This window comes from Raphanus sativus, chromosome 6, assembly GCF_000801105.2.
Source record: "Raphanus sativus cultivar WK10039 chromosome 6, ASM80110v3, whole genome shotgun sequence".
Classification (NCBI taxonomy): Eukaryota; Viridiplantae; Streptophyta; class Magnoliopsida; order Brassicales; family Brassicaceae; genus Raphanus; species Raphanus sativus.
This window is the reverse complement of record NC_079516.1, coordinates 13,600,807-13,611,580: the sequence shown is the minus strand read 5'-3', so window position 1 is coordinate 13,611,580 and position 10,774 is coordinate 13,600,807. Positions and strand designations below refer to the sequence as shown.

The following is a 10,774-nucleotide window of genomic DNA, read 5'->3' as shown; positions in this document are numbered from 1 at the left end:
CTCCCACTAATGAGGAGAGTGAGGAAGGCGAAGAGGAGTCAGACGAGGAGCCTGCACCTGCGAAAGAAGGCAAAGATGACAAAAGGGAAGGTGGTGGGCTGTTGAAAGGGATAGGGGGAAGGTTCCAACTCCGGAAGAGCTGTATGATCACCTGATGAATGGGATGGGCTGGCAGGCAACGAGGTTTGCTGACCTTGAGCTACTGAAGGCGCTAGAGATTGATTCAGATATGGCGGAGCTGTTGGGGCATTTGAAAATGCCAAAGCTACTCACCATGGCTTACCCCACCTACAAGGAGCTCACTTCTCAGTTCCTGTCCACTTTGGAAGTCACTTACCACGACTCTAGACATGTGCGGCAGGGATGGGGGAAAATCAAGTTCACGATCGATGGAAGGGTCTACTACATGAACTTCAAGGACATTGGGGCAGTCATGGGTTTCCAAGATGCAGAGGAGACCACTCTTCCGAGGTGCGATGGCCTCCCGAAGAAGCTGTGGGAATTGATCACTGGAATTAACCACAGAACCGGCGCTGACAAAACTCTCGCATCAGACACCCTACAGTGCGCTACCTCCACCGACTGCTTGTACACCTCTTCTACCCACGGAAACAGCATGGTAACGTCACTGAGGAAGATCTCCGCCTTATCTGCCCTGCTATCAGTCCCTACACTACTCCGGGACAGCTACCACTCCCCAGCACAGACATCTACGCCAGATTTGGGATGGTAGGATTCTTTATGAGTCGTCTTGAGCACTACAGAGACTGGGCTTGGACCACAGGGGATAAAGATCCAAAGATAGGGATTGGAGGGATGATCACACCTCTCCTACAAGCTCAGCACATCAACTTAGGAAGAGGTGGAGTTGGTCCCAAACTCATTGATGGAGCCTACTTGAAGATAGCCACCTACTTCAGTGGGATGTACCAGGGAAGCTACGTCTACCACTATCGCTTGAACGGAAGGGAAGCTGAGGTACTCCTCCCGAACATGGACCTGACGAGCTTGATCATCCCCGGAGTCATCAGCTTTGACCTTTCCCCGACAGACTTCCTTGGGGAACACGGGACTCTCGATCCCGTTGTTGAACTAGGTCGACCTTGGCAACCAAGGGAGTCGAGAGAGACTGAGCCAGAGAGACCTGCTAGGGCGGCTTCTCCTCCCGTCTATGGTCAACCACGCTACTCCTTCCCACCCTACAGCGGGGTTCTTCCACATGGTGCTCTTCGTGATGCTCATGAGCACATAGGCCGCCTGCAGCGATGGAACAAGGCTCAGGACAGAACAATTGAGAAGTTAAAGATCAAGTGCAAGGCGCTTAGCCAGACGGTGAAGCAGCAGGCCAAGTCCACATCGAAGATCTTGAGGAAGATGGCTGATGTGCTGACGAGGGGAGGTATAGCAGGATGCAGCAGAGCAGATTTTGAATTCCCGGACGCTACACAGCCCCGGCGTCCACCTCATCCTGCTACCCTCAGCTTCCCCCGCACTGAGAGACAGCAGCGGCGCCTAGACAGGAGCCCTCCCATCGAACCCTCATCCTCAGGAAACAAATCTCCATCCTTGGCATCTTCAGATGACGACATAGAGGTTGAGGAGGTTCAGAGTCAGGACTGGTATGGAGACTACAGTTCAGCTGGAGGCTACTACACCTACTTCCCACCAGATGATGGCGCTGGCCCATCTGGCTCCACTCACCACCCATAGAAGGTAACCCGCACTTCTTCCCTTGTAAATACCATTTTCTTTTGCATTTAGATTTCTTTTGGGTATCTCTTTCGACTTAACAACACAGAGACTGTGTGAATTAAGTTTGGGGGAGGTACCATGTATTTGATCACGTTTGTTTTCATGTCTAAGAGTCTCATGCATTGCATTCTCATTCATATTCATAAAAAAAAAAACAAAAAAAAAAAAAAAAAAAAAACAACAAAAAAAAAATATATATATACATAAAAAAAAAAAAAAGCATTTCATTTAGACTGCATTCACTTGCACCTTTTAGGAGAGTCTAGAGCATATAGGTTGCATTTCACTTGCATTGGGAGCAATGATTTAAAATGCCTTGGAAAGAACACCACTTCGCGCTTGAATTGATAATGCACCTCTTGAAAAAGCCTTGTATGTTTCGAGCCTTGAAAGCTCTTCTTGAAACGTGTTCCTTGCTTGATATTGACATTGCTCTTGAAAACCAACTCCAAACTGAACTTGAATGTAATGAACTTAATCTCTCTTGCATATGGGCACTTGCATACTTAGTCATGGATCTCATACACATTTGGGTTATCTTATTTCATTCATTATCCTTTTGTTAATCCAAATGGCACTCCCATACCCTTTAACCCTTACCATTCATTGAAGCCACCATTGATTTGCTTGAGTGAGGCCTTTTTGTGAAAGCTTGTCATGTGCAAAATCTTGAGAGTATTAGGAGCGACAATGATTTGTTCTTATCTTTGGCTAGCACTAGGACCTCATTTGAGCTAGCACTTAGGATGGTTGTTGGGTTTGTAAGCTTGATTTTAATCTTGGGATTGGGGTGTGAGAGAAAAGTGAAGGAAGTGAACAAAAAGAAAAGAGAACCACTAGGGATAAAAAAAAAAAAAAAAAAAAAAAACTCTAGAGTGTATAAATAGAATCCCCTTAAGAGTCAAAAGAAAAGAAACATGAATAGAATGGGGAAAAGAAAAAGAAAAAAAGAGTTAGTAAAAAATCCCTAGTTGGTTAAGATAAGAAAAAGAAGAGTGTTCATTGGGTGAGTGATGAAAGTGGTATCTTTGGGTTTGGGGATGATGAAAAGAAAAAGGGTAGAATGATAAGAACAAGTCATTGTATGCATGAATTGCTCCTTTTCTTAGATAAATTTTGCATAATGTTCTTGCTCCTTTTCTTGAGAGTTAGTAACCATGAAAGATGCATTTGAAACCCCTCTTGCTTCACATTAGACCATTTTCACTCTTACCAAGCCAAATGATTGAGATCAAGTCCCCATTTGCAAGTATTCACCTTTTGTGTTGTATAAATGAATGTGAGAGTTGGTCTAAAGAGCTTGTTGATGGATGAGCATTGTAACTTGTGTAGAGGCATAGGAGTGTGGATAGGCCTTGAGAAGCTAGAGTGCAATAAGAGAGTGTGCTATTTTTGGACTTTGAGTAAAATCTAGTCCTATGAGTGTTTCTTTTGGCTATGAGCTCCCACCATTACATCCTCTTTCTCAATGAGTTCTAGAAAGTTCACTTGTGGACAAGTAAAAGAACAAGTTTGGGGGAGTTGATGTCTTGCATAATTGCATTGTTTCACCCATTCCTTTTCATGCATTTTCATCATGTAGGTTAGATTCTAGCCTTGTTTAGGTTGCATTTTGCATACATGAGTCCTTATCAGGTATTGGAGCATCTTATGGAGCTTTTGGAGACATTGGGATGCATTTGGAGCTCAAAAGGTGTGAAAAGGAGGATGATTGGACGAGAAGAGGCTGGAGCGACCTACAGAGGTCGCTGTGAGACCTCGCTCCAGCCGGAGCGACCTTGACGACCAAAGCTAGAGCGACCACTCCAAGTCGCTCGGCTTTACGTGACTCGAAGATGAAGAAAACATCCCGGAGCGACCCCTCGCAGCGACCATCCGAGGTCGCTCCCAAGGGCCAGAGCGACGTGCTGGAGCGACCTGCGGAGGTCGCTGCGTGTTTCTTATTTGCAATTTCTTTTTAGTTCAAGGACCTTTTTGCAATTACTTATGTCGATTTGGCACTCTGAAAACCTAAGTTTAAGACTCATTGTAGCCACTTTTGGGCAGATTATGTTTTGTTGAAGAGAAAAACCACAAAATACTCTTGGAAAGTTCATCTTTTGGATTCATTGATCTTTTGTTATTGATTTCTCATTGATTTCCTGTGTTCATCTACATGTTTAATCTGAAATCCAGTATGGGTTTAAGGTTTAACATGAAGATTAGTGAGTAGTTCCCTTTTGAATTCATGGGTTAGGGAGACTAGGGTGATTAGGTTAGATCAAGGATGTTTTTAGTGTAGATCAATCTCAAGCCTTGCTAGTAGAGTGTTCTTATTGCCTCTTTCGATTTGATCATTCGAAAGTTGTTCTCTAGACATTTCCCACCCAAAAGGTGTTTGTTGAAATGTCTGAGACAACTCTGCTAGGCCCTTAATGCATCTTGCCAAAGACATTTGTTGTTAAGAGTGTTAGGATAGCTAATAAACCTGTTCTTACTGATTGCTTTCATATCATTCAGCCAAAGAGATTTGATGTTTGAGATGTGTTAGCAAATGAGCATTCATCTAGATATAGAGCTTGCTTAGGATCGTGTTTAGGCTTAAGGTCGTATGTTTGTTTCATCATTTTGTCATCCTTGTTTGATACTTGATCACCCGAAATCATGTTCCTGTGCCCATGAGTTCTCTTTTATCATATTTAAGCAAGTCATTCATTTACTGCTTTTTATTTCTATCTTGTCATCATAGTAGTTACTTGATTCTGAAATCATTTTAAATCATTTGTTGCATTTAGATTAAGTAAGTGCTTGCATTCTTAGTGCTTGAAATCCCTCAGAACTGGTTCGACATTTTACTTCCACATTACTATCATTTGACTTAGGAGCCTCAAAACTCCTAACATCAGCGTTCCTCTCAGTCGAGAGACTGGCGTTCCTCGAGAAAGTCTACTACATAAAAGACTATCTAAGTAAAAAAAACCTTTTAATCTTTCTTATTGTCTTTCCCTTTCATCTTGATATAAACTATGACATTAAGAAAGCATCGAGCGGGAAAGCCTTCACATATTATAATGAAAGAGACTATCGGAGAAGGTCCCACTCTGCTTGCGCCCGCTAGCTGACGACGAAGAAAAGCATGCTCCTCTTCCGCCCTTGGCCGACGGGAACCTTCAGGTCTCAACGAGCCACACCTACCTAGGAGATTTGATCCCCGGGAGCTTTGATCTTACTCTTAATTCTATTTTTATCAGGGCCAAATCAATGAAGCTGAAAATAACCAACAAAGGATGAATCTCAGACCCAAGAATGTGCCTCCAGTTGAATGGCGTAAATTTGTGAAGCTAAAGACAAGCCAAGAATTCAAGGTATACATTCCGAGTTGTTTAAGCTATACATTACTATCTAGATTACATGTTAACATACAAAATGATAGGTTCTGAGTGATAGCTACAAGGAGAGGAGACGCAAACAGATTCCTCACACTTGTAGTCGAAAGGGAATGGTTCGACTAGCAGAAGAAATGGTAAGCACACTATCTTGTCCTTTTAAATGTTTTGACAATGCAAGTTGACATATAATATTTTCCATAGAAAAATAGTTCTGAAGACCCATCTGAAGTGTCAAGACTTAAAGTCTGGGTGAAGTCACGTACAAGAAAAGATGGAACTTCTATAAACACTAATGCCGCTGAGAAGATTGTAAGTTACATACATATTCGGTAACTCTTATTACAATATACTTCTAATGTTTCTGCTTAATGTTTTTTTGTGGTTTGCAGCAAAAGGCTGCTGAGATTGCTATCGGTGCTAAGCAGACTGGTAAAAACGAAGATGAAGACACACTCATCCAGGTTTTAGGACCTGATAATCCTGGTCGTATGAGAGCAATGGGGAGAAATGTCAGTAAGACAAAATTAGCTTGCTTCAATGTCAACCACAAGTCTATTTCTGAAATGCAAGAGAAGCAATTGCATCTCCAGAAAAAGGTTAACGAGTTACAGTCTGAACTTGCGAAAGTTAAAAACCAGGTTAGTTACATCTTGAAGAATAGATTAAGACATATAAGTGGTTAGATTGAGAAAATTATGCTGTGTTGTGTTTATGTTTCAGAGAGAAGACAATGAGGTTGGGGAAAACTCGGCTGCTAGAGTAAGTTGTTATCATATAAGCTGATTAGCTATATGACAGTCTCACATTTTTTACTACTGTCCATTTAACAGAGTGTGAACAAGATATCCCAGAAGAGGTGTCTTTTGATTGATTGGGCTGATGAAGAAGGGAACGTTGGTGAAGGCCGTATCCTCTCTTCTGACCCAAATGACATAGTCAATGACAGTCGCTTAGGCCCTTCGGATCTTAAAGTCTTGGTTGAAACTGCTACTGAACCAGAAGCATTCCTCTGGCGACCTGCGAGTAACATGTGCACAATTAAGGAAGCAGTGGGTCATATTATTGCATGGCCAAAGAATAAATGTGTGGAACTAGGTCTGGGGCTTGATCCAGAAGACATTGCACCACTGGTAATCTCATTCTATTGCACTCACCTATAAACTAATTTAATTATTTCCTGCTAAAGAGAATTTTGGTTTTCTGAATGTGATTGACAGGGCTCTAGAGCAACTTCTCTCAACAAATGCAAACTACTGGATTTGTCTGATGATGATGGCGTTGTGGGTGAAGGGCGTTGGCAGACAAAAGAAGCAAAAGCATTGGTCAATGGACTTCCTCTCGGACCTAAAGCGGTAAAAGTTTTCCTGGATGTTGTACATGAGCAGGGAACATATTTATGGAGGCCTACGATGGATCTTGCATACCTCGAGGACTGCGTACACTCTTTTATATCATGGCCTGTTCGGAAAGTTGTCTTTGACAATCCACCAGAAGCAACATCACAACAATCTCCTACTCCAAAAACCGTCTCTTCAGTAGGAAGAGAAACATGTATCAAAAATACATCTGTTGGTTCTAAATCTGTAGCAACAACATCAACTCCTACTGAGGAGTCTCCACCATCTGATCAGGTAAATTTATAACTTATTATTTGCATTCATCTGCTTATATTAATCTTTGAGTTTTAAGTAATGTAAATGTCTATTGAATGTTTGCATAAGCATGGATCTCAACCAATCAAGCAGAATCAGAAGTGCAAACTGATGGACCTTGGTGAGAGGAAACAAGTAGTAGCTGAAGGTCGTGTGCATTCAACAGACCCATCTCAAATGGTCCACTTTGTGCGCTTGGGTCCGAAAGCGGCTAGAGTGTGGGTAGATGCTGTGATAGTCGATGATGCAGAAGTCTGGAGGAAGACAGATGAAATCGAGTGTTTGAAAGATGCACATGGTTCATCGATTGCATGGCCACTTGAAAAATTGGTCATATTCTAGATACTGTAAGTGTTGTGTTTTGTGTGTTTAAACTGATGAGAGTTTTTATTGCATAACTGATCAGAGTTTATATTGTTGCAGGCTGCAGGGGGATGAACAACTTAGGTCCAGACTTGGCTTGTTTTAAGCTTAGACAAATGAAGTTAATGTATGATATTATTTCTTGTCTTTTGTATCTGTTTTCAAACGGCATCAGTAACTCTTGTGTAATGACTTATGTAATGACTTATGTATGTGGAACCTATTTTATGAATGAATTTGTTTCGTTATGGATTTCTGGTTTGGTGAAACAAGATTCAAATCATAACTCTTCGACACAATACAATAGCTTTAAAAAAAGAGTTATACTTTAAGATCATAGCATTTAAAATTACATACAATTTGAACTATCATAATACATTTCGAAGCTATTACAATAGGTTAGTATAGCATTTCTGAATAGCAATTACCAAAATAAATTATTGCTATTGTAGAAGTATATACCATAGCACCAAATATGTACCGTAATCAGTTTATAACACTTAATAATCGTGCCATATATTTCTTAATAACAACACCTAGGTATTGCTATCATAATTAGACTTTTCGTAGCGTCAAGAAACAACGCTATTGTAGGGGGTTACCTATGATGGCTGCCGTATACATAGCATTTATGAAAACGCTATCAAACCCCTAACATAGCATATAATCCGCGCTAACAATGAGCATATTTCTTGTAGTGAATTATAACATAATCATAGTTTATTGAAACTTTTGCCGCGTTTTCATCTCAAAAGTTGTATGTGTACTTTTATATATTCATTAATTTATATATGCAATATTCCTTTTTTACCAGTCCATGTTACTATTAAATCAACCTATGTGGGCTAACTCTATTTCAAGACTAATCTTTCACGTTTCATTATATATGTAAAGACGTTTGCATGGGATTCTTCATATGTCCCTAATCTAGCCGGAGCAATAGCGATGGTGACTGGAATTGTGATGTGGGTTACGAGTTTACCATACTTTAGGCGAAATAAGTTTGAGATTTTCTTCTACATTCACCATCTCTGCGGTCTATACATAGTCTTCTACGTACTCCATGTTGGAGACTCGTGGTTCTGCATGATCTTGCCCAACATCTTCCTCTTCTTCATCGACCGCTACTTGAGGTTCTTACAGTCCACCAAGAGATCTAGACTTGTCTTTGCTCGGAACTTACCTTCAGATAATCTGGAGCTCACTTTCTCCAAGACCCCAGGTTTATAACTAGTTTCCTCCATATACGTTTACATTCAAATGAAACCGAAATAGTTTAGGGTTTTCTCTTTATTTGAGATTTGTTTTCAAATTATAAATAGAAACACAAAATGAAAAGAAAATGAAAAGATCTTGTAGGTTTACAGTTTGCAGATATTTTTAATAGAAGATTTTAGTGTTTGAGTTTATTATAATGTAGTGTAATATTAAGATGTTTAACTAAAGTAACCACAACTATTTGCGGTTGAAACATTCAAAACTATAATCATGTTTGATCAAAACACAAGACCAATAAATTGGGCTGTAGGGCCATGTTTAAAAGAAATATGTTTCATGTTTGAACCAAATTATTGCAGGTCATAGTAACAATTAGTTTCATCTAATTACAGGCCTACAATATACACCAACAAGCATATTGTTTCTAGATGTGCCAAGCATTTCCAAGTTTCAATGGCATCCATTCACAATAACTTCAAACAGCAACTTGGAGAAAGATACACTAAGTGTTGTCATCAGAAGACAGGGAAGTTGGACTCAGAAGCTTTATACCCATATCGCTTCTTCCCTAGATTCCTTAGAGATTTCGACTGAAGGTCCTTATGGTCCTAACTCCTTAGATTTGAGGTACAAGAACTTAACGGTCTTAGTTCAGTTTTTGACTTAGCCATTTTATGATAAGTTTGTCTAAATTATTATTGTCATCATTTTATATAGGCATGACTCTTTAATACTAGTGAGCGGGGGAAGTGGAATTAGTCCATTCATTTCGATTATCAGAGAACTCATATTCCAGGCCCAAAACCATAGCACAAAAATACCAGATGTTCTTCTTGTTTGTGCTTTTAAATACTACCATGATCTTGCGTTTTTAGATCTAATCTTCCCACCAGATATTTCAGTCTCAGACATCTCTAGGCTGAATCTCCGGATCGAGGCCTATATAACACAAGAAGACAAGAAGCCGGAGGCAGCTAATGATTACAGATTGTTGCAGACAAAATGGTTCAAACCACAGCCTCTAGACTCTCCCATCTCACCAGTCCTTGGACCCAACAACTTACTCTGGCTAGGAGTCGTGATCTTATCATCATTCGTCATGTTTCTCTTGCTCATAGTGATTGTCACACGTTATTATATATACCCTGTTGATCTTAACACAGGAATGATCTACAATTTCTCGTACAGATCGCTCTGGGACATGTTCCTAGGTTGCGTATGCATTTTTGTTGCTTCGAGCATAGTTTTCTTGTGGCACAAGAAAGTGAGCAAAGAGGAAAACAAGGAATCAAGCGAGCAAGTACGAAGCGTAGCTTTACAGATGTCTACGTCTTCTCCAAGTTCATGGTTCTACGGGAGTGAGAGAGAGCTGGAGAGCGCTCCGTATCAATCTATAGTACAAGCAACTTCAGTCCAGTTCGGCGCCAAACCTAATCTGAAAAGTAAGTCATCTACTACCATTAGAGTCCACTGAGGCATCACATTAATCTCATACTCACTGTCGGTTTGTAGAGATTCTAGTAGATGCAGAAGGCTCAAAAGACGTTGGTGTAATGGTGTGTGGACCAAGAAATATGAGGCATGATGTAGCAAGGATATGTTCATCTGGCTTAGCTAAAAACCTTCGGTTTGAAGCAATTAGTTTCGACTGGTGATCAGTTCCGTGTTCTAACTATGCTTTTGCTTATATCGATTGTAATGACCTTAGAAGTTTAGATGGTTGGCTGTTTAATTTTTCTGTTGATACAATGCAAAAAATGGACTGTTAAAACTAAGTGGACCAAAACTTTTAAACAGAGCTAAGTATGAGTAAATACTTTTAATTTTCTTATATTTGCTACTCTGTCTAATCTACTTAAATAATTTAGTATGTTTACATGACTCATTTGAAACAAATACAATTTATATCAAATACTCAAAAATACTTTTTATATCAAATACACAAAACAAATACTTTTTATATCAAATACTCAAAAATCAATATTTTAAAGATTTTTGTTTCAATGCAAGTAGTAAAATAAGTAATTTGACGAGTAATAAATACTTTTTAAAGGATAATAAATAATTTTTAGGATAAGTAATAAGTAGTGAAATAAGTAATACAGAAAATATAATGATATTTAACATGTACTTGTACGTAATAACATTTGTGGACTTAGTCCTTTATTTTGACAATTTCAAACCAGATACGGGATAAGTATCAAGTATAAATGGAATAGCAAGTATGTCCAGCCTTATTTACACTTGTAATTATTGTCGTCTTTGTTTTATAGTTTGTTGGCGAATGTTATTGACTTGTTTTAAAACTTGACATCCTTGATCCGAGTAATTTTCTAAAATGATTACAAACCATAAGATTTAATTAGCCGGAGAAGTCGATGTCCACCTTCCACAGCTCCACAACCTACTAAAGTACTAATT

General features: G+C 39.6%; 2 protein-coding genes across 4 annotated transcripts; both read left to right on the top strand.

Moving 5' to 3' along the window:
- The first annotated feature begins 1,578 nt into the window (after positions 1–1,578).
- Positions 1,579–7,389, top strand: LOC108829522 (uncharacterized). Of its 3 annotated transcripts, none has more exons than XM_056987223.1 (10): positions 1,579–1,713; positions 4,983–5,096; positions 5,165–5,254; positions 5,322–5,429; positions 5,510–5,758; positions 5,841–5,879; positions 5,951–6,250; positions 6,338–6,751; positions 6,842–7,119; positions 7,196–7,389. In XM_056987223.1, the coding sequence occupies exons 2-9, from the start codon at positions 5,019–5,021 to the stop codon at positions 7,112–7,114; spliced, it is 1,551 nt and encodes a 516-aa protein (XP_056843203.1). In that variant the 5' UTR covers positions 1,579–1,713; positions 4,983–5,018; the 3' UTR covers positions 7,115–7,119; positions 7,196–7,389. The 3 variants fall into 3 exon arrangements, with proteins under 3 accessions (XP_056843203.1, XP_056843204.1, XP_018458668.2); XM_056987224.1 differs by lacking the exon at positions 1,579–1,713 and adding an exon at positions 4,000–4,905 and having other exon boundaries at positions 6,866–7,119; XM_018603166.2 differs by lacking the exon at positions 1,579–1,713 and adding an exon at positions 4,000–4,905.
- A 640-nt stretch (positions 7,390–8,029) lies between these two features.
- LOC108829530 (ferric reduction oxidase 4) lies at positions 8,030–10,107 on the top strand (the record flags this gene model as incomplete). The annotated part of the gene is given in 4 exon segments (XM_018603174.2): positions 8,030–8,357; positions 8,746–8,980; positions 9,071–9,795; positions 9,866–10,107. Coding segments are annotated over 4 exon segments (1,431 nt in total), but the record flags the coding sequence as incomplete, so codon positions are not given.
- Between the last annotated feature and the right edge of the window lie 667 nt (positions 10,108–10,774).

What these genes read in the sequence shown, in the direction of transcription:
- LOC108829522 (XM_056987223.1), top strand. Translation starts at nt 5,019, where the DNA reads ATGAATCTCAGACCCAAGAATGTGCCTCCAGTTGAATGGCGTAAATTT. An exon ending in TTCGACTAGCAGAAGAAATG is followed by an intron (nt 5,255 to 5,321) that starts GTAAGCACACTA and finishes TATTTTCCATAG; the next exon opens with AAAAATAGTTCTGAAGACCC. An exon ending in AGTCTCCACCATCTGATCAG is followed by an intron (nt 6,752 to 6,841) that starts GTAAATTTATAA and finishes TGTTTGCATAAG; the next exon opens with CATGGATCTCAACCAATCAA.